We start from the raw sequence: 23,347 nt of genomic DNA, 5'->3' as shown, positions 1-23,347 counted from the left end.
TTATGCTCACTACACTGTAAAAATGCTGGGCTCCACACAATTCCTTCATGTTATCCCAACACAAATTGATTAAGTTAACTTACTTCATTTTTCAAATAGAAGTAGATTGAACATAAAACAAGTTGTGCCAAAAAACAACAAACAACTAAAAAATTGTGTTTGTTCAGCTCATTTTAAATAAGTAACAAAATAAAATCCTTTTTTGAGTCTATGTAATAAAATATTTCAGTAAAGGGCTTGCTTGTTATTTGACAAAAATGAAATGCCTCAACCTTTCTTTTAAAATAAAGATTTACATGTTAGAACATCAACAAAGAAATTCAGTTCTAAAATGTTCATTAAGGAAACTACACTAAATGTTTATTTTAATGCTTACGGCTAAAACATTTGTATGTTTTAATCTAATATTTCAGCGCTTTAAATCTTTTTTTTTTCGTTTGTATAAATCAACAAATGTGCATTTGCACAGGCTTTTAAACTATATTAGCTGGTTGAATCATTAATCAAATGATCAATATTTTTTTAAGGCCTCCTTCAGCAGGAGAGTCTCTTTATAAGGGACAGTTCAGGTCATCTCATGGCCTGGACACTCGTCATCATGGCTCTGAATGTTAGCTGTTGTTGGAAAGGGCTCCTCCTGAACTTTTTCCTCTTCGTCTGCGTCCAAGGACAAGCAGCAGAGCCGTAAGTTTTAACACTTTTTTTTTTTCCTAGAGGAAGGCAGTTATTTACTATTGTGTACATTTTTCAGTCTCTTTTATTGTGTATATTTGAATAATATAAAATTAAAATGATATTTTTATCAAAACTTTTATCATCAAAATATGATGATAACAATGTGTTACAGTAAATACTTTACATTTATCAAAACTATTTTTAAATCCTCTTTTAAATGGAATTTTCAATGGAAAAACGGATGCCACTTTATTTTTTGTTTTATTGTTGTTATGAATGGGGTGATGGTAAAAGAGGTGAAGTTCCAAACACAGCTTTATTATAATGCAGGGTGGTTAACAGGCAGACAAACAATCGAAATCCAATAAAAACACAACGTGGCGTCTCTGTCGTCTGAACACTATGACAGTAATGAATATTAATGAAGTTGCACAATAGAGCACGCTGATTGGTTTGAACCAAGCCTTACTCATGCATTAATGCAGCACACTGTAAGACGTAATAAGACACACTCTGACACAGACGTCCAGTCTGCACGCTGGAATACACGCTATTATCTCATGGTCATGACGCAGCTTCAAAAATTCGTTTCAAACCAGAAGTACAGATTTGCTTGAAATAATGCAAAAACAACCAATTTACACTTTTTAGTGAAATATATGTGTCCTAATAGTGTTTTTAGCAGTGTGGGACACATATACGACTGTCAACAGCTCAAAAAATGTGTTTTGGTGTTTCGTGAACCTTTATTTAACAATTATTATCTCACATCAGATCTTTCATGGTGACTTTTCCTGCCGTGATTGAGTCAGGATCCGAGGCCAAACTGTGTGCAAGTCTTCTGAAGCCCAATGAAAGTCTCGTCATGAACATATATCTGGTTCATGGGAACCAGAGCACATTACTGCTGCAGGAGAATGCTGAGCAAGAGTTTCACCGCTGCTTTAACTTCAAGGTCTTTTGCAAAACAAAATGAATTCAATACAATTGTAAACATTTGCTTTTTTGAAGAAAAGTTGCTGTCTGTTGCAGAAGTTGAAAATGCAAAACATTATTTCTCATCAGGCCCCTCTAGCAGAAGCAGAATCAGTGCAGAAAATCAAGGTTGAACTTCAGGGAGAGTCCTTCAAGATGACTGAGGAAAGAAAAGTCATGTTCAAATCTTACGATCCTCTGACCTTTATCCAGACTGATAAACCCATCTATATGCCTGGACAGATTGGTGAGTTGTGAATGTTTCAAAGTCTAAATTTTAGTAAATAATTCTGGTGTCACTGACATCTTACCCTGACCACAACTGATGTAACATACATTAAAGGGCCATGAAACCCCCTTGTTTCAGCAGAGTGTTTTCACAACTCTACTTAGGAAAAAGTCAGAAAAGTGGGCATGTCCAGCTCTGTTTAGGGGGAGTGTCGGAGGAAGAAAAGAGGCTTTGTGTGGGAGTGTCTATTTGAGCGCGCTGAATTTCAGAGTCAAAACACACACCCTACAGGGGAGAAAGAGACTGTTTACATGGACATCTGTAGTCGAACTATTTGCCAAATTATTAAATGGTGGACTTTAACTGCAGTTTGGCTCTTTCATTCAGGGAATTCATTCATGTCCCTCGCCACAAAGGAGATATTTGATTCGAGGAACTGCTCTAAGCGTGTATTTTCATGCAATGTTTGATACCGCACGGCGAATGAGAGAAAAAAAACCCAGCATTTCCCGGAAACTTAGATGCACTCAGCAGGTAGTGTCAGAAAGCTGCGTGTGTTATTCCGGTCACAAAATCCTACATGAGGTTATAGTTTGGTTGTAAAGCTAACTTGTTTACACTCGGTTCAATAGTTTGTTCGATACGAATAAAATATGAACTGAATAAACAAAGAGCACTGGTCGCTCACTTACCAAATCTGAAGAGACAGGACAATCACTAGCAACTAGAGCCGCGTCTTTATTAAGAGAAGACTACAAGCGAATCCGGATCTCAGCGTTTGCAGATGAGAACAGCTCTCAGGTAAACAATAATCCTCCTTAGACACGTAAGTTATTGTTGTCGAGCGTCGCGTACACTGTTAATCCTCACGTGAGTCTGCGCTCTCACAGAGAGAAAATGAAAACAAAACTTAACTGCAGCAAACTATAAAAGCAACACTTCACGCTTGTTTTGCCAACACAACGTGGCGTCTCTGCCGTCTGAACAAGCTTTACTCATGCATTAATGCAGCAGGCTGTAAGACGTAATAAGACACACTCTGGTACAGATGTCCAGTCTGCATGCTGGAATACAACGCTATTATGTCATGACCGTGACGCAGCTTCAAAAATTTGTTTCAAACCGGAAGTATGAATTTGCTTGAAATAACGCAAAAACAACCAATTTACACTTTTTATTGAAATATATGTGTCCTAATAGTGTTTTTAGCAGTGTGGGACACATATACGACTGTCAACAGCTCAAAAAATGTGTTTTGGTGTTTCGTGACCCTTTAAGTAAAGCATGTTATCATCATACGATGAGCTGAAGTAGCAGTATAGGACATCAGGGTCAAAAATACGCATGTTACAAATACCTGCAGATATTACAAGTTTGTAGTAAGTAGTTAAATGTATTTGCAAACATGTAAACATAATAGAGAACCAGATAAGTTTAAAAAACAGATAAGAATGAGAGTCCACAGCTAACAGCTTTGAAAACACAAGAGTGTGGGTAAAGCACTGCTTAAATAAGAGCACTTTGGTCAAAGAGTGCGTCAGAAAGTGTAATAAGCTCCAAAGACAAATACTAATTAGCTGCCATGTTAGGGTGAAAAGTTGAACTAACAGTCACATACACCTTTAAATAAGATGCCTTGTGCCCATTTAAACCATTAAGCAAAACCTTTAAGAGCATACGGCCCTCATCTTGTGCAGCACCCATATGTGTTGCATCATCTGTACTAGGGAAAAGCATACTCAAGGAGCACTCATAACATTATCAAATTAGAAGATGCCAATCCTTTAGAGCGACCAATCAATTTTTGTATACTTTGTGTCCTGTATGAGCATTAAGGCATTACATAATCATTTAGGAAGAATGATGACTTTTTTCAATACATGGGCCACTTGTTGTATGAGTCAACAGATTTCCTTGCAATGACTCTCGCATTTGATGGTGGCTCTGCAGGCTCAATGCACACCTCAGTAATGCATGACTTTGTTCTCCATATGAGAGGCATCTTTAAGCTGCCATCACCAAAAAGCCTTTTATATTCATTCATTCATTTATTCATTTTGTTGTCAGCTTAATCCCTTTATTAATCCGGGGTCGCCACAGCAGAATGAACCGCCAACTTATCAAGCAAGTTTTTTACGCAGCAGATGCCCTTCCAGCCGCAACCCATCTCTGGGAAACATCCACACACACATTCACACACTCATACACTACAGACAATTTAGCCTACCCAATTAACCTTTGGACTGTGGGGGAAACTGGAGCACCCGGAGGAAACCCACACGAAGGCAGGGAGAACATTCAAACTCCACACAGAAACGTCAACTGAGCCGAGGTTTGAATCAGTGACCCAGCGACCTTCTTGCTGTCAGGCGACAGCACTACCTACTGCGCCACTGCCTCGCCTAGCCTTTTATATATTAAGTATAAATATTTAAGTAGTTCAGTACATTATTCTTGTGTCATTTTATCATTCACTTTTTTCACAATTTTTTCAAATTTGTTTTGTTTTATTTTTGTTTGTATTTTTTGGTCCAGTGTGTCAGTGTGCTATATACCCTCACTAGGGTGCTCGAGGGTAAATGGGAGTATGCCCAACCAGTCCACATGTGTTTTGTGGACATAGAGAAGGCATTCGACCATGTCCCTCGTGGCATGCTGTGGGGATGCTGTGGGAGTATTGGGTCAGAGACACTTTGTTAAAGGCTGTCTGGTCCATATATGAACAGAGTAGGAGTTTGGTTCGCATTGCCGGCACTAAGTCAGACTTGTTTCCAGTGCATGTTGGGCTCTGGCAGGGCTACTCTTTGTCCCTAATTCTGTTTATAATTTTTATGGACAGAATTTCAATGCCCACCCTTGGGCTGGAAAGAGTCCGGTTCGGGGACCACAGGATTTCATCTCTGTTCTTTGCAAATGATGTTGTTCTGTTGGCTTCATCAAAAATGGACCTTCAGCATGCACTGGGGCAGTTTGCTGCCGAGTGTGACGCGGCTGGGATGAGAATTAGCACTTCCGAGGCCATAGTGCTCCACCAGAAAAAGGTGGATTGCCATCTTCAGGTTGGAGGAGGGTCCTTACTCCAGGTGGAGGACTTCAAGTATCTTGGAGTTTTGTTCATGAGTGATGGAAGGATGGAGTGTGAGATTGACAGGTGGATCGGTGCAGCTGCGGTAGTAATGCGGTCAATGTACCGGTCCGTTGTGGTAAAGAATGAGCTGAGACGAAAGGCAAAGCTCTCGATTTACCAGTCAATCTATGTTCCTGCTCTCACCTAAGGTCAGGAGCTTTGGGTCATGACCGAAAAGACAAGATCTCTGATACAATCGGCTGAAGTGAGTTTCCTTCGCAGGGTTGCAGGGCGCACCCATACAGATAGGGTGAGGAGCTCTGTCAGCTCCTTTAGAATATTTTTTTCCCAAAAAAACACGACATGTTGACTACTTTTTTCTCCACTGTAACAACTTCCTTTACATGTGCATTACCTTTAAATGTACATTATAGCGGGGGCTATAACAAATTTTTATGTTTTCAAAGTGAACTTCAGAGTTGTTACCATGGATACAAACTTTGCACCAGTTGATCAGCAGGTATGACGTGTTTTATGTTGGATTTAAATCCTCTGAAAATCTATTATAAATTATTGAACTAGTTTTTTTTTTTAATCTCTTTTCCAGTACAGTATTATCGTGCTTGAGGTAAGAACATAAGATCTTCTCTACAGTCATTACAAAACCTTTACTGTGCTTTGAAAAACCATATATCTCTTCCTTAATGGTCAAGATGTTTTGTTGACTGTGTGACTAAATGGATTGTGTTTTTGGTATTAAACAGGACAGTCAAGATAACAGGATTGGTCAATGGACAAATGTTTCCTCAACAAGGTGGATTTTGCAGCGCTCATATGAATTAAACCCAGAATGTCGTGAAGGCGCATACAAACTAAAGGCTTTTATTGGAGAAAGGATGATCTTACATGATTTTCAGGTGAAAAAATACGGTAAGTCATAAAAGGGAATAGCTTGGTGTGTGTCATGTCACAGAATTCAAATTATATTGTTGTTTATTAAGTTATTGTAATACTAACTGTCTTGATTTCTAGTTTTGCCTAAGTTCGAAGTAACATTAAAAAAACCAAAGACAGTGAGTGTTGTTGAGGAGGAACTGTTAATTGAGGTTTGCGCAAAGTGAGTCATTTATTTCTTTTCTTTATAGTCAAATTGTGTTACTTTAACTGTTGAGTGCATTCTCTGGGGTCAATTATCATAGAATATTATTTATTTTACTTAACCCTGGGTTGTATCAGTTGCTTGAACATTTTCACTTTACAGATACACTTATGGACAACCTGTGCCTGGTAAATCATGGGTAAAAGTGTGCCGTGATCCTTTGCCCTACATTTTTTTCTTTCCATTGTGTTTAGGGGAAACCCTTGAGGTATGTTAGCTGAACTGCACTATACAACATTTTTCCTTCTTCTATTCATTTAAATTACACTTCAGCTAATATGATTTTTTTTTAATTCATTACAATTAGATAACAAAGACTGGCTGTGCCATCCATAACTTTGGTTTATCAATGATATTGAACTCCACACTAAAGAATAACTTAAAGGATTCTCTTCATGTTGAGGCAGTGGTTACAGAAGAAGGAACAGGTGAGCTGTTGGGTTTGGTCATATATTAATCTGATTTTATTAACTTTCTAATTTTTTATTTTAATACACATATGAATATTTATTTCGTCGTATTTTACTATTACAGAGATCACCAGGACAAAATCTGAATCTGTACATCTCACTTATGAAATTGGCAAAGCCACACTTATTGACCTGCCCAAAACATATGAACATGGATCAGTCATAAAAGGAAAAGTAAGTCTGAAATCTATTTGTCTCAGTTTAATGCCATTAATGTATGCAAAAATATACATTTTCCTGATTATATTCCTGATTACAATCTTATTTTTAACAGATCAAACTTTTCGATTTTAAAGATGCTCCAATTCCAAACAAAGAGGTTTATCTTTTAGAGGGTGAAAACTGGTCCTCCAAACTGCTCCTAAATCTCACTACAGACAGTGATGGACTGGCCAGCTTCTCTCTTAATACATCTAGTCTTTCTAAAAAAGACATTTCTCTGATTGTAAGTTTGTATTTATCTAGTTTTAGTGACAGAAGGGTTTAGTAGCAACAGTCAACTCATTTCTGATTTTTTCCAGGCAAGTGTGTATCCAGATACCCGTTATTATGGCTACAAAACACCTTACTTCTCTACAGATAAAAAAACAGTTCAACTCTTCCAGATCGCCACTGCGTACTCCCCAACATTAAGTGAACTGATTATAGAAGATATTGAGCAGCCGATAAAGTGTGGCACTGAGATTACAGCCACTGTGAAGTATTATTTTGTTGGCGAGACTGTTGAAGACTTCAGTACTGACATTGTCTATATGGTGAGTACATGTGCTAATTCGTACAGTGATGGCTTTTATTCTTTGAAATTTTGTTTATCAAAGTGTCGTCTGTCTGTTTCAGGTCTTGTCCAGAGGAGTGATCGTTCATCATGGATTTGAGAAGGTTGAAGTGAAGTCTTCTTCTAATGGAGTAGCAAGTGGCACAATGTCCTTCAAACTGTCTGTTGGTGCAGATTTGACTCCTGTAGTGCAGATTCTGGCATACTGTGTTCTGCCCAGTGAAAATGTTATTGCTGCTAACAAAACATTAGACACTGAAAAATGTTTTGGTAATAAGGTATGTGTTGTAGCAGGTTAAAATAATCTACTTCGTACTGTGTTTCTGTTTGAATCCTAAAATAAATCCTATTTCTCTATCATCACAGGTGTCTCTGCAGTTTTCTCCTGCTAAAGCAGTTCCTGGTGAGAAAAACACTCTCCAGCTCTCAGCTCAGCCTGGTTCACTGTGTGGCCTCAGTGCTGTAGATCAGAGCGTCCTGATCCTGGAGTCAGGAAAACGTCTGGAGGCTGACAAGGTGTAGATGCTTTAAGATTCAATACTTTTAAAAAGTGTGTCTTTGTCTTAGGAATCTACAGTATGAATCTCGTGAAAAAAATACTAAATTTAGATGTGTCTGCTGTAATCTATCATCTGATATTCAGTTTTTTGAAAGTCCATGAAAGAATTAGTAATCTGACTGACTGTGTGTGAATGTGGTCTCATTGTAGATTTTCAACCTGCTACCAGTTCACTCGGTGTCAGATTATCCTTACAGTGTTGAAGATGGGCAGGCATGTCTGTATGTAAGACCTCGTCGATCTTTGCTGACAGACAACACCTATGAAACCTTAAAGGTAACAGGTGGATTACAACATCATTTACTAATTACCTGCTGCATTTAAGGTGCGTAGCTTTAATTACATTGAAACATAAATATACAGCTTACCTGATTCATTGTGATAGCTGAGCCTTTTTCTGTGAGGACAACATGCTAATCTGTGGTCGGATTCCTGACACGACTAACCGCAAATCATCTTCCACTGTCAATAAGTGTGTTATAGTTTACTTGTTTTTGATGTATGGACATAAAGAAAATACTGGTTCGGAAGGCCAAGTTCGCAGAGCCCGGAGTCAAACATTGAGTATGTTTACATGGGCAACAATACATTCATACAATTTTAATATGATTAAGACAATATTCTGATTAGGAGTCTACCATGTAAACAGCGATTTTTGATCACCTTAATCTGACTAAAGTCATAACTGATTAGAAATGGAATTAAGATGTGTGGAGTATGTATATATTAGTGGCATATTAAAGTAAACACCGTCGTCAAACTATTACCGTCATGTAGGACCTTTTGCTGCATTTTGTGACAAGATCTACACACACAGCTGTCAGTAAAGGACTGCACATACACACACATCAACATGCGGTATCAATAAAAGCAACACTCTTCCACCAGTCCTTCATTATCGCGTCAAGTACCCCAGTTTGTCACGGGGCATAAATGAAATGTTCATGAGTGAAAGTTTAACTGCTGAACTGCAGTTAAAGTCGAGCAAATGAAGAGGAAACACCCAAAATTATGTGAAACTCTGCAGGAAACGTAAATTGCCTGGTGATGCAACATTCAAAAAGCACTTCACGTAATTATATTTTTGTCTTATTCAGATTTTAGCAAATAACTATTACTGATGTCCATGTAAACGCAATCAGTAGTCTTCAATATAAGTGAAAGATCCAGATGTGCAACCTGCTGATTTGATTCAAAGGATCACTTTTTTGTCAGACGGCTCACCGGTTTGACTTTCATTCACCATCATTCATTTTAAAAAGCACCCGATCCATTTTATTTGTTTATATTTTAATGGAACACAATAACTCTACAGGTGCCTGATGGTTTGATGTGGAGCTAACGTTAATCATGTTATTCCCTCTAGTGAATGCATAAAAATCGTCATCATAATTCACTCGAGTGCACGGCTCAATGACTCACGCCCCCCCTTAAGAGGTGCTACCTCACAGTTTGAAAATCCCTGCTGTAGATTATGTCTGAAAGAGAAAATGCTGCATTTTCAAAAATGAATTCTCGAAAAGCCCTCTTCCATATGCTGTATTTCAATTAAACTGAACTTTGTTTATCCTTTGACAGAGTGTGGGGCTGAAAATGGCAACAAATTTGGCTGTGCGAGTCCCTGAGTGTCTGTTATACAAAGGCTTGGCTTATCACAAAAATTTTGGTAAATGTACTGTTTTTCCTGTGTACGCTTTAACAATTAAATATAGCATTGTTTGTGTTAAAGTGTATTGTAAAAAAAGACATAAAATGTCCATGCCCAGTTTCAGTTGTAATCATGTTTTAGTAGTTTCTAACTTTAAGTCAGTGTTATTAAACAAACATCAAATATCATTCAAAAGACTAAAAACACTAACATAAACGTAAACAGTATATAGATTTGATTATTTTGATATGTTACACATACCTGTCACTTAATGCCAAATATTACTTTTTTCAGTGATGTATCGTCAGAATGCTCCAGCACCCGGGATGTTTGCTCAAGGAATGGCTGGTGTTGATGGACTGGTTGGAAATTCTCCATCAGTGACAATTAGGACAGTCTTTCCAGAAACATGGATCTGGGAGCTTGCTGAAGTGGGGTATGTGAAACATAACTGGTGCATTTTTCCATTAACGTATGCAGTGCATTAGAAACTATTCATAGCGCTTCACGTTTTCCACATTTTTTTATGTTACAGCCTTATTCCAAAATAGAATCAATTTATTTAATTACTACCCCATAATGCACTGGGGCAGTTTGCAGCTGAGTGTGACGTGGCTAGAATGCAATTCAGCACCTCCAAGTCCGAGGCCATGGTGCTCCCCTGGAAAAAGGTGGTTTGCCATCTCCAGGTTGGAGGGAAGTCCTTACCCCAGGTGGAGCAATTTAAATATCTCTGGGTTTTATTCACGAGTGAGGGAAGGATGGAGCGTGAGATTGACAGGCGGATTGGTGCAGTGGCAGCAGTAACAAGCGGACGAAATGAGTTTCCTATGAAGGGTGGCAGGGCGTAGTAATATGGATAGGGTGAGGAGCTCTGACACCCGGGAGGAGCTTGGAGTAAAGCTGCTGCTCCTGCACATCAGGAAAAGTCAGCTGAGGTGGCTCGGGCATCTGTTTCGAATGCCTCCTGGACACCCACCTAGGGAGGTGTTTCAGGCATGTCCCACTGGGAAGAGGCCTCTGGGAAGACTCAGGACAGGAGGGACTATGTCTCTCGGATGGCCTGGTAACATCTCGTGATCCCACCGGAGGAGCTGGAGGAAGTGTCTGAAGTTCTCTCCTAAGACTGCTGCCCCGGTGATCCGGCCCCGGAAAAGCGGCAGAAGATGGATGAATGAATGAATACCCCATAATGACTATGTGAAAAAAAAGATTTTTTGAAATTTTTGCAAATTTATTAAAAATAAAAAAACCTGAAAAATCACATGTGCATAAGTATACACAGCCTTTGCTCAATACTTTGTTGATGCACCTTTGGCAGCAATTACAGCCCCAAGTCTTTTTGCATATGATTCCACGCTTGGCACACCTGTCTTTGGAAATTTTTGCCCATTCCTCTTTGCAGTACCTCTCAAGCTCTATCAAGTTGGACGGTAAGCAACGAAGTGCCGCCATTTTCTGAACTCTCCAGATGTTCAATAGGATTTGGGTCTGGGCTCTGGCGAAGCCACTCAAGGACATTCACCGAGCTGTTGTGAAGCCACTCCATTGATATTTTGGAGGTGTGCTTTGGGCCACTTTGCTGCCACAGCCTAAGGTCAAGAGCACTCTGAAGCAGGTTTATATTCAGGATGTCTCTGTACATTGCTGCATTCATCTTTCCCGTCATCCTGACCAGTCTTCAAGTTCCTGCTGCTGAAAAACATCCCCACAGCATGATGTTGCCTTCACCATGCTTCAATGTAGGGATGGTATTAGCCTGGTGATGAGCGGTACCTGGTTTTCTCCAAACGTAACCCCAGGCATTCACTCCAAAGAGTTCAATTTTAGTCTCATCATTCCAGAGAATTTTGTTTCCTATGATCTGAGAGTCTTTTAGATGCCTTTTGGCAAATTCCAGACAAGGAGTGGCTTCCATTTGGCCAATCTACCATACAGGCCTGATTGGTGGATTGCTGCACAGATGGTTGTCCTTCTGTAAGGCTGTCTTCTCTTCACAGAAGAACGCTGGAGCTCAGACCATCGGGTTATTGATCACCTCCCTGACTAAGGCCCTTTCCCCCGATCACTCAGTTTATATGGCCAGCCAGCTCTAGGAAAAGTCCTGGTGGTGCCAAACATCTTCTGCTTATGGATGATGGAGGCCACTGTGCTCATTGGAACAGAGCAGCAGAAAGTTTTTTTTCTTCTCTAGCCTTGTGCCTTGTGGCAATCCTGTCCCAGAGGTCTACAGACAATTCCTTTGTCTTCATGCTTGGTTTGTGCTTTGACATGAACTGCCAACCCTGGGATTTTATATAGACTGTTGTATGTCTTTTCAAATCATGTCCAATCAACTAAATTTACCACTATAGGTGTGTTAAGGTGCTGAAACATCTTATGAATGATCAGTGGAAACAGAATGTACCTGAGCTCAATTTAGAGCTTCACGGCAAAGACTGTGAATTCTTCTGTACATGTGATTTTTTTTTTTTAGTTAATTCGCAACAATTTCAATAAAATAAATTTATATCTATATGCACCCACACATATAAAAATCAATTTATATATAGTGCTGTCACCCTCACGCTCTGTTCCTGCAGGAACACACTCAGAGCACCTATGCCACCCGTCAACCTCCAGTAGGAGTCTTCACCTCCCCCTCATCTCTTCCGACTCCTACCGGAGCCAGCTAAATAGCTCACCCAACCCCGAGCTGTGACACGAGTCACGTCACCGACCCTCCCCGGCCCTTGCTTATATTTATGTTCATTTTTGTTTCATTTCTCACACTTATCTTTTTTTTTCTAAATTTATTTATATATGTGTGTATATATATATATATATATATATATATATATATATATATATATATATATATATATATATATATATGCACCCACGCATATAAATATATATTTATATATAATGCTGTCACCCTCAAGCTCTAACTCCCACGGAGTTGATCCCGAGCACCGGACCCCCGCAGGGGTCATCGCCCAACTGCCATTCACCCTCCAGCTGGGGCTTCACCGACCCTTCCTTTTCCCGACTCCAGCTGGAGACGGCACATACAGCTCTCTCTCCCGCAGGAGTGCCAGGAGCTTCGACTCTCGCAAGAGTCAGTAAAAAACGCCCCTCCAAGGCCCTAGATTACTCCATTATATATTTATATATCTATATGTTTCATATAAATATATAATTATATATAGTGCTGCCACCTCCCAGCTCCATCTCCGCAAGGAGTGTTCCTCGAGCAAATTACTCCTTCGGAGTCCCTGCCCCCTTCACCCCCCTCTCCAGCCGGAGTCCTTTCTTCCCTTTCCCTTATAATGACTTCAGCAGGATTCCCACCCACCCCATTTCTCTGACCCCCGCAGGTGTCTCCCCGAGTTTCTACTCCCGCAGGAGTATTCACAGCCCACGCCAACTCTGCTCGAGTTCCCGCAGTAACCTGTTTCACCCTTTGCTCCAAAGGAGCCCCTTTACCTTTTCTTTTTCAAATAACTATATCCAGCAGCCGGATACAGCATTTCAAGCCTTTTGGGGAGTTTCTTCGAATACATGGCTGCTGTCCCGAGCTTCATGCATTCGGGGAGCTCTCGAGAACCACCTGATCTCACACTCCACTCACATGCTCTATGAACCTGGCGGGAGCCCTGGGCTCAACTATCTCCGAGCTCAGGGTTCTCTCCCGGGACAGCATGCCAAACCTGCTTACAGTTGTCAAGCAATATCTAAGTGTGAACTCTTGAAGTGAAGATTTTAAACTAATTTCGAGAGCATGTGATATAATTGACTGCAGCTGGCCACCTATCTACACTCATTAGTTAGCTAATCAGATCTATCCTAACTCACTATAATTAGCCTAGCTAGATATTACTCCCTTATCTTCGTTTTCTGAAGACACCCCCCATCCACCCCCTTTCTCCTCCTTTTCTCCTTTACAAAAAAGGGGAGCTCTCAAGAACCTCCTGATCTCATACTCCCCTCACATGCTCTATGGACCTGACGGGAGCCCTGGGCTCAACTATCTCCGAGCTCAGGGTTCTCTCCCGGGACAGCATGCCGAACCGGCTTACAGTTGTCAAGCAATATCTAAGTGTGAACTTTTGAAACGTTTTTGAGGGAGAGATTCGTGGCTGTGACATGTTTTGATTGATGGATTAGTTGATAAATAAGATGTTTTTTCACTTTGTCTTGTTTTTGCATAAACCTTACATGCATATAGTCCAATATTGTTGTTGTTGTGACATAAAAGTGTCTGAAGAGGATTGACTTGGTATCATAATTGCACAAAACGTGGAATGACTGTAAACAAAAAAATTGTTTGTAGCCTGCAAATTTTTACACTTAAAATCAAAAAAGAGGCTCTTGCCAAGACAGAATGCAGATGATTCAAAATCCCTCAAATTCCAGACTTACATATGTAAGAATGTAGCTCAATTGTTGAGTAAGAATCAGTCAGGCTTATTGTTATTATTGCACCACAGAGACTCTGGATCAGCTGAGGTTCCTGTCAAAGTTCCTGACACCATCACCACTTGGGAAACAGAGGCCTTCTGTCTGTCCTCCACAGGTCTGGGCTTGGCTCCTCCTGCTCAACTGACAGTTTTCCAGCCCTTTTTCCTGGAGCTCTCTCTGCCTTACTCCATCATCCGTGGGGAGATCTTTGAGCTCAAGGCCACTGTCTTCAACTATCTGTCCAAGTGCATCATGGTGAGATTTCAGACTCAGTCTGATCCAATCAGATCAAATATTCCACTAATCACATGTGCTTGATTGGCAGGTTAAAGTGAGTCCAGCTCCTTCCTCAGACTACACTCTCAAAGCCTCCTCTGATGATCAGTATTCATCCTGTCTCTGTGCTAATGGAAGAAAAACCTTTAAATGGATCCTCACTCCTTCTGTTCTTGGTGAATTGTCCAGTCTGAATCATAGTTTCTCAGTGTTTGTGTCTGCTGTATCTTCACATACATGTCTTGTGTTGCAGGAGTGGTGAATGTTACAGTCAGTGCAGAGGCAGAGGCGTCCCAGACTGTGTGTGACAATGAGATTGTGAGTGTGCCAGAGAGAGGACGCATTGACATCGTCACACGAAGTCTGCTTGTACAGGTCAGGTCACATCAAACAGCTCTCAGACATCATCTACCATTGATTCTAATGTTGTTTGTGTTGTTATTTTTATGCTGCAGGCTGAAGGAATTGAAAAGACAGAGACCAACAGCTGGTTACTGTGTCCAAAGGGTGGGTTCCAAAAATTGGTCAGATATTTTGGTGTAAAAGCACTCATAATGCAGAAAACATTTTGATTGCATTCAATTTTTCAATCAAGCACAGTATCAAGCAGAGAAGTTTTTTTTTTTCAATTAATACACATGTTGCCTCAAGGAAGTCAGATTCTGCACAAATGAGTAAATTAGCATGCAGTATCAAAACTACATATTGAGAACACACATTCAATTTAAGGACTACTCTATTTGGAGGAACCATGTTATCATTATATTATCACGTCTACAATATGTGACAATACTGAAAAATCTCATTTTAAAACTGCTGATGGTTTTCTCTCTTACCCATGTGGTTAAAACAGAATAATTTCTGATTGTGGCTCCACTTACTTATTATTGGAACTTGTGAAATGAAATAAGTGGAAGTGATTGAAACTAAATTTTATTTTGAAATATTACACTCCTGATGACTGATGCGTGCGTCTCTGCCTCTGATTGACAGGTGACAGTCTCTCAGAGAAAGTGGATCTTACTCTGCCTAAAGATGTGATAGAGGGATCAGCAAAATCCTCAGTTTCAGTCATTGGTAACATTTACGGAGAGGCGTCTGGATGCAGACCTGGTGCAGATGCAATCTGAGCTGCATGCAATGATTTTTAATGGACTTACCTATACCTATCCATCAAAGTGACATCACTAGCTCCATTAAGTGCATTGCGTCTGACACTGCATCTCTGAAAAATGCAATCTCAGCTTGCATCATAAATGCTGCATCCAGTTACTATTGCATTTACATACAGAAAGAGGAGCTTGTGTTTGGATTTCTAAAATGTGTTTGGTTTGCAGGAGACATATTGGGTCGTGCACTGCAGAATCTTCATGGATTATTACGGATGCCGTACGGCTGTGGAGAACAAAACATGGCTGTTCTTTCTCCCAATATTTACATTCTGCAGTATCTGGAGAACACAAAGCAGCTCACATCAGCCATACGAGAGAAAGCCAGCAGCTTCCTTAAGAGTGGTGAGACACATCAGTCATGATGAGAAACTACTGAGATGGAAAAATTATTTGTTTATTTTTTAACAAAGCTGAATGTCAGACACAATCTGCTCTAACATTAACAAGCATTAATCATTATGCCACTAAACAGGATACCAGAGACAACTGAACTACAAGCATTTTGATGGGGCTTACAGCACATTTGGTTATGGTGATGGGAACACATGGTATATATAATTTCACTCTTTTGTTAAAGCAAAATTAACATCAAGGAAATATTCTAAACAATTAAATCTTTCACACCACCAGGTTGACTGCCTTTGTCCTGAGGTCTTTTGGCAAAGCTCAGAAATACACATTTATTGATCCACAAATTATTCAGAGTGCAAAGGATTGGTTAATAAGCAGACGGGATTCAGACGGCTGTTTTATCCAACAGGGAAGACTGTTTAACAACAGAATGAAGGTCTGTCTATCTATCTATCTATCTATCTATCTATCTATCTATCTATCTATCTATCTATCTATCTATCATGAGATGATGTCTGGGCACTACAAGTCCTAGCAGGCTTTGCGCCATGTAAGGAAGTGTTGTTGTTTACGTGCGGACATTTTATTTCCTGGTTGCAGCGTAAATTAACAACAGGTTGTAGAGTGCTCAGCGCTATATAAGTGAGTCACAAAGTTTGTTTGCCCATTTGCTTCTGGGTTTTGCATCTGAGTCACGGCACCAATGTAACCCCCGCCGATCCTACGCCACCCAACCAGCTCTGAGCTGGGATTGAACTGGCGACCTTCCGCATGGAAGTCGGTTGCTCTAATAAAGAGGCTAAAGACCATGGCCTCTAGCGTCTGTCACTAGAGCACCTTTAGAGGTCACAGGAAGGAGGGTTACCTGCACAGCACCTACTGGCTGGCCTCTAAAGGTGTTCTAGCGATAGACATTGCATATCTATCTATCTATCTATCTATCTATCTATCTATCTATCTATCTATCTATCTATCTATCTATCACCATAACAAACATCTAGAAAAAAAATGTAGTAACTAGGAAACTTTACTTTTACTTTTAAATTTTTCTCTTTCAAACATTTAGGATTTGTCAAGCCAAGATAAATGTGTGTCTATATTCACATAAAGGTGTTGATTGTGTTGCCTTACCCCAAATTTTCCTCTATCATAGGGTGGAGTGAATGATAACGTGACCATGACGGCCTACATTACTGCATCACTGCTTGAACTGGAAACTCCTGTCACAGTAAGTTCATCATCAGGAAACTCAGTATAAACTCTTAGTAAAATGAAACTCGCAGCATCTGTTCGTCTGTTTGTGTTTCAGGATCCTGTCATCACTAAAGGTTTGTCATGTTTGAGGTCCGTCATCGAGGAAGTCAAAAACACTTACACCACTGCTCTGCTGGCCTACACTTTCAGTCTGGCTAGAGACACCAACACTCGACAGCAGCTTTTCAACAAACTGGAGGATCTTGCAATTTCAGATGGTAAAAGATTGCTTTCTGATGACTTTCTGCACTGCACTGTTGCTTTTGTCCTGCTGGTTGATTTGTCTTTTGTGTCCTAAAGGTCCTCTTGTCCACTGGTCTCAGTCTGCATCTGCTGATGACTCTGCTTCTCTGGATGTGGAGATCAGCTCATATGTGCTGCTAGCTGTTCTCACTGCAGATTCACTCACTACAGCTGATCTGGGCTTTGCTAACAGGATTGTCAGCTGGCTTGTGAAGCAGCAGAATGCCTATGGAGGATTCTCCTCCACACAGGTTCCTCAAATCAAACACATTATTGCTGAATGGCTAAAATTGTCACATGACTGATCTCATTTCTTTCCCAGGACACAGTGGTGGCTCTTCAGGCTCTGTCTTTGTACGCCACCAAAGTGTTCAGCTCTGACGGCTCCAGCACAGTGACTGTACAGTCAGCAGGAGACTCTCACCACTTTGATGTCAATCAGGACAACAAGTTACTGTACCAGGAGAAGCAGCTGGCCAATGTGCCGGGCAAATACAGCATTGAAGTCAAGGGCTCAGCCTGTGTGTCTGTGCAGGTCTGCAGTTTCACCTTCATTTACTCACCTTCTCTCTTGGCATTTTGGGGTTATTCTACTTTGAGATTGTTTATGAACATTTTATCTGTTTTGACTCAGATAGCTCAGTTTTACAACATTCCCACTCCTACTGAAGCTAAAACATTGAGCATTGATGCTAAGATTGAAGGAGATTGTGAAGCACTGGGACAAAATTTCATCTTCGACTTCACTGTCAAGTAAGAATAGACCTGAAAGTAATCCACAATACTAGAGTATGATAATGATTGATATTGAACATGACTGTTGCTTATTTCTAATTTTCATTCATTCAATCATTCATTTATTTTCCTTTGGCTTGGTCCCTGATTTATCAGGGGTCGCTACAGCGGAATGAATCGCCAACTACTTTTTGAACACTTTTATGACATTAAAAGCTTTTATCTAATCATTTCCATTTGCTGATTTCCAGATACGATGGGCCAGAGGAAAAGACTAACATGGCCATTGTAGACATTAAACTGTTATCTGGATTCACAGCTGATACATCTGCGGTGTGTTTGATGATACATCAAGCAGAAATAAAATCTCTAGATGTCAGTTTTAATACTTTAACTGACCTGCTCTTTTTTTCTTACAGCTTGGCACTTCTTCAGGAACATATGTATCACTTGTGGAGCGGGTCGATTCCAAAGATGACCATGTCATTGTGTATCTGAAGGAGGTGAGAGAACAGTAACATTCAAATGGTTGATTTTATGTCATTTTGATTTAATCAAATATAATAAATCCATTTTGTCAGTAACTGATAAGGTTGTGTTCTCCTGCAGATCCCTAAAAATGTTGCAATGAATTACCAGATACAAATGAAACAGGTTCTACCAGTTAAGAATCTCAAGCCAGCTGTGGTCAAAGTGTATGATTACTACCAAACAAGTAAGATGATTTATGCTATATATATATATATATATATATATATATATATATATATATATATATATATATATATATATTGCATTGCATGATAAAAAAAATTATAATAATAATATATATATATATATATATATATATATATATATATATATATATATATATATATATATATATATATATATATATATATATAATTTTTTTATCATGCAATGCAATGTTTATTTAAATTTATTTAATGTGTAAGTGTACCGTGATATGAATGATAACATCCTCCATTTCTTTCAGGTGATCAATCGGAGATTGAATACTCCTTCCACTGTGAAGCACTGAAGAACATCAATTAATATTTTTAAATGGTGAAACATGTTTAAGCATTTAAATGTTTATTATTACATTGCTTTTCTATATTCTGGTCAAGATTTAACATGATTATTAAAATTGTTGAACCCAAGTTATGGCGAGCTGGTTGAGTCTTTGTATGTCTAGAAGCTACATGTTATTTTAGAATCTGCTTTCAGAATTAGATGTTTTATGATTGAATATTTTGAAATGTTTCAACTTAGTATTAGATGATCATTTATGACTTTGAATATGTACTGTAACTTATCCTTTTATTAATTGAATTAAACCAACAACAGCCAAATTATGAGCAAATATGATCTGATAACATATAGCAAATCACTTCTCCACCAAATCATTAGATGGTCAAAAACTTTACTACAGTAATCTCATCACTGCCAGGTAACAAAAATACACTATTATTTCTAAAAGCTCACAACATTTCTTAAACTCTGAACTTCCTGCCTGGATCACCTGCTGATCTGCAAATCCAAGTTGTTTTTACAAACAAGATATATATTTCCTATACAAGATACTAACTATCGCCTTAGCTACTAATATCAGCATTCATGCTATGCATTCAAAACTTATATTGTAAATTGATTGCTTATTGTAAATTGATGTCTTATTGATGATTATTATTATGTTAGCAAACCTAATTTACAGGCCACATTTATTTTTTGGCTACTATTTGATTATTATATGAATATATTTTCTACCCTAGAGCACCCGGAGGAAACCCATGCAAACACAGGGAGAACATGCAAATAAACACAGAAACGCCAACTGACCCAGCCGAGGCTCATACCAGCGACCTTCTTGCTGCTAGGCAACTGCACTACCTACTGCGCCACTGCGTCGCCTAGAAAATAACATGTAATACAATAATTGCATGCTGTAATGAACTTTAAACAAATTGCCAAAATCATCAAAAATATTTCCTAAATGAGTACATTAATGCAGTCTATTTTTAACTTTAACTGAGCAGAAAACCATAATTATATCATCAAAGTTTTCTGAAGTTATAAAACATTTATTTAAAAAATTTATAAAAACATTTACTTTCTAACTGGTTCAATTAGCCATAATTGAACCAGCCTTTACCTTTACTTGACATAAATAGTCCCCATGATAATTAATTTACAGCTGTGTGTAGGCTATTTGATTTGGTCGCACACTGTTTCTGTTATAAGTGAATGTTTGCAAGAGACAGAGCTTCAGTTGTGAGTTCATTCAGTGTGATTTCGATTATACCAAGTTAATCAATAGCGAATAGTGTTTAAGAACAGTAAATTTTGTTCTACAACAAGCTTGGTTTGCCTACCTTTAATAAGATAGTTCCCCTTCGGTTGGGGAACTTCAGTGCTATACAGTGGATTTGATTTTGAAAATCCACGTATGGGAGGTTTCGGTTCAGAAGCCGCTTGTCTGAAAGAGTATTGAACGGGCCAATGAATGCAATGAATTGGCAGCGTAAGCTTGCACAGGTGTGCTTCATTGCCAATTATCCCAGCATATAAGCACACCTGGAGCGATCAAACGCCATCCTTTTATGGATGCGACGGAGTATAGCACTTCCGTTCCCCTCCTCGGGGAACGAAGGGTTACTTCTGTAACCTTGAACGTTCCCCTTCGGTTGGGGAACTTCAGTGCTATACAGTGGATTTGATTTTGAAAATCCACATATGTGAGAACTATGGAGAGCGCCATAATGACTGCACCTTACCAACGCCCCCAATAAGGGGATAGTCAAGCAAGCGTGACGCACCCACATCATGGGAGGCGCGGTCCCATATTAATAAATCAATGATAAAATATTAATAAATCAGCGAGGATGACCTGAGGTTAAAATATTTATTATATTAATAAATCTGTGATGATGACCTGACGTTAACATATTAATAAATCAATGATAACATATTAATAAATCTGAGATGATGATCTGAGGTTAACATATTTATTTTATTAATAAATCAGCGATGATGATCTGAGGTAAACATATTAATTATATTAATAAATCAGCGATGATGACCAAGGGTTAACATATTAATAAATCAGCGATTAGGTCAACATATTTAACAGAATAAATAATCAGATTAAATAAATTTAACGTCTCAAATAACCTGTCTTGTGTTTAAACTAGTGCTGTGTTGGTTCACCTTTCTGGCGTTTGTCTTTAAATGAAATTGACATAATACATGATAAAAACCGAATTATTAGACAAAAATACGATCGCTAAATTAGCAAGAGACAAGTTTAGTCACGTTTAATAGCTAGATTTAAATTCAAAACAATATTGTTAGCTTGTTTTAATTGAAGCCAGAAAGTAAATCGCAGTAAGCAGCACGTCAATCTAACGTTAGGTAGGGACGGCTAATAGGCTAACTTAATGCAAACTAAAGTTAAATGTTGCTCGTTTGCTTCGCTAGAAAAAAAGAGCAAATCCATAAACACATATGAATTTTACAATCATTACTGCTTCTGTAAACTTATAGAAGAAAACCGGTGATCTTACCTCTTCACTTGTCCTCTTCACTGGTGAAAAAGGCAGTTGAGTTGCGTGTGTGTGTGGGTGTCTTTTTTGAATTTGCATTTTTGGCGGACTCTGCAGGGGGCACATAATGATGATGTAATAACGTTTGATTGGCTGATAGAGATGTTGTCCCTGGGTTATCATAAATTATGTTGGTCTCAGGACAACTAGCACTTGGCAAAATCAGGACGAGCTTTATTTGTGTCCCCTTCAAAAAAATGCTCGAACGAAATTTTATATTTATTCAAATCAAAATTTTAATCAAATCAAATATACTTTTTTTTTTTTTTACAAGAGAGGCTAGAGAAATTGTGAAGCTCCATTATTATTATTATGTTAGATTTTTTATTATTCAAATAGCCAAATTCTGACTGAGTGAGGACAGTTGAATGTTCTGGCCAGTTTGTAGGCTACAATAGGCTAAAGTTTTTAATTTAAAACTTCAACAGATTCCTATTTTTTTTAATAAGTTATGATTTAATAAATGTGTATTTTAAAAATAATAATTTTTTCATTTTTCTTTCATCTAAATCTTTAGGAAATATTTTGGTACATTAAATGTGTCACTATGATGACGACCTAACAGGCTAATGCACCTAAAATAGTGCTTAAAATGTCACTAAAACACAGTATTTAAATCTCAAACATTGTAAATGAAGTGAATAACTGCAAAAAGGTCCACATTTTGAGAAAATGACCCCTGGCTGGCTACAGGTCTGCTTTGAGATAACCAAGTAGCTGTTTAATGGAATAACTGATTATCCCAGTACATATTAGTCATTCAGTTTCCCAGAGATGGGTTGCGGCTGGAAGGGCATCCGCTGCGTAAAAACGTGCTGAATAAATTGGCGGTTCATTTCACTGTGGCAACCCTGGATTAATAAAGGGACTAAGCCGAAAAAAGAAACATCCACACACACTCATCCACAGCAGAATGAACCGCCAACTTATCCAGCAAGTTTTTATGCAGCGGATGCCCTTCCAGCCGCAACCCATCTCTGGGAAACATCCACACACACATTCACGCACACACTCATACACTATGGACAATTTAGCTTACCTAATTCACCTGTACCGCATGTCTTTTGACTGTGGGGGAAACCGGAGCACCTGGAGGAAAACCCATGCGAATGCAGGGAGAACATGCTAACTCCACACAGAAACTCCAACTGACCGAGTCGAGGCTCGAACCAGCGACCTTCTTGCTGTGAGGGGACAGCACTACCACATATATATATATATATATATATATATATATATATATATATATATATATATATATATATAATCAAAAGTAACTAAGTAAGTAATAACTTGAGTAATTTTTTCATAAGGTACTTTTTTACTCTTACTCGAGTAACTTTTAAGATTGTTACTTTTACTTGAGTAAAAATTTCTGCAAGTACTTGTACTCTTACTTGAGTACAGATTTTGAATAATCTAACCACCTCTGTAGTTATCAGAGCCCAATATTTGTTTTGGTCAAAGGTCAGTAACTGTGTATTTCTATGTAAATTAAGTTAAGAGTCAGGGTATTCAGGAGATCACATGTTTATGCTCACTGCACTGTAAAAATGCTGGGCTCCACACAATTCCTTCATGTTATCCCAACACAAATTGATTAAGTTAACTTACTTCATTTTTCAAATGGAAGTAGCTTGAACATAAAACAATTAATTTGTGCCAAAAAAAACAACAATTGTAAAAAGAAGAATTGTGTTTGTTCAGCTCA

At 38.8% G+C, this 23,347-nt stretch overlaps 1 protein-coding gene across 2 annotated transcripts; it reads left to right on the top strand.

Moving 5' to 3' along the window:
* Window positions 1-579: 579 nt before the first annotated feature.
* Window positions 580-19,194, top strand: a2m2d (alpha-2-macroglobulin 2, member d). Of its 2 annotated transcripts, NM_001386282.1 has the most exons (34): window positions 588-684; window positions 1,450-1,630; window positions 1,741-1,897; window positions 5,414-5,466; window positions 5,554-5,574; window positions 5,711-5,876; window positions 5,979-6,063; window positions 6,208-6,313; window positions 6,413-6,533; window positions 6,640-6,749; window positions 6,850-7,020; window positions 7,097-7,330; window positions 7,413-7,628; window positions 7,717-7,866; window positions 8,060-8,185; window positions 9,488-9,575; window positions 9,852-9,993; window positions 14,030-14,255; window positions 14,326-14,452; window positions 14,530-14,651; window positions 14,732-14,783; window positions 15,270-15,353; window positions 15,614-15,790; window positions 15,921-15,996; window positions 16,079-16,235; window positions 16,953-17,027; window positions 17,109-17,271; window positions 17,354-17,547; window positions 17,619-17,831; window positions 17,931-18,049; window positions 18,283-18,364; window positions 18,451-18,534; window positions 18,641-18,746; window positions 19,029-19,194. In NM_001386282.1, the coding sequence occupies exons 1-34, from the start codon at window positions 599-601 to the stop codon at window positions 19,085-19,087; spliced, it is 4,329 nt and encodes a 1,442-aa protein (NP_001373211.1). In that variant the 5' UTR covers window positions 588-598; the 3' UTR covers window positions 19,088-19,194. The 2 variants fall into 2 exon arrangements, with proteins under 2 accessions (XP_087138355.1, NP_001373211.1); XM_087282229.1 differs by lacking the exon at window positions 5,554-5,574 and having other exon boundaries at window positions 580-684; window positions 5,414-5,482.
* Window positions 19,195-23,347: the final 4,153 nt, after the last annotated feature.

The sequence above is a fragment of the Danio rerio genome, chromosome 15, assembly GCF_052040795.2.
Source record: "Danio rerio strain M-AB ecotype USA chromosome 15, GRCz13ab, whole genome shotgun sequence".
NCBI classification, from domain to species: Eukaryota; Metazoa; Chordata; class Actinopteri; order Cypriniformes; family Danionidae; genus Danio; species Danio rerio.
This window is presented reverse-complemented; position numbering and strand designations above follow the sequence as displayed.

What these genes read in the sequence shown, in the direction of transcription:
- a2m2d (NM_001386282.1), top strand. Translation starts at nt 599, where the DNA reads ATGGCTCTGAATGTTAGCTGTTGTTGGAAAGGGCTCCTCCTGAACTTT. An exon ending in CAAGGACAAGCAGCAGAGCC is followed by an intron (nt 685 to 1,449) that starts GTAAGTTTTAAC and finishes ATCTCACATCAG; the next exon opens with ATCTTTCATGGTGACTTTTC. An exon ending in GGATCTTGCAATTTCAGATG is followed by an intron (nt 17,272 to 17,353) that starts GTAAAAGATTGC and finishes TGTGTCCTAAAG; the next exon opens with GTCCTCTTGTCCACTGGTCT.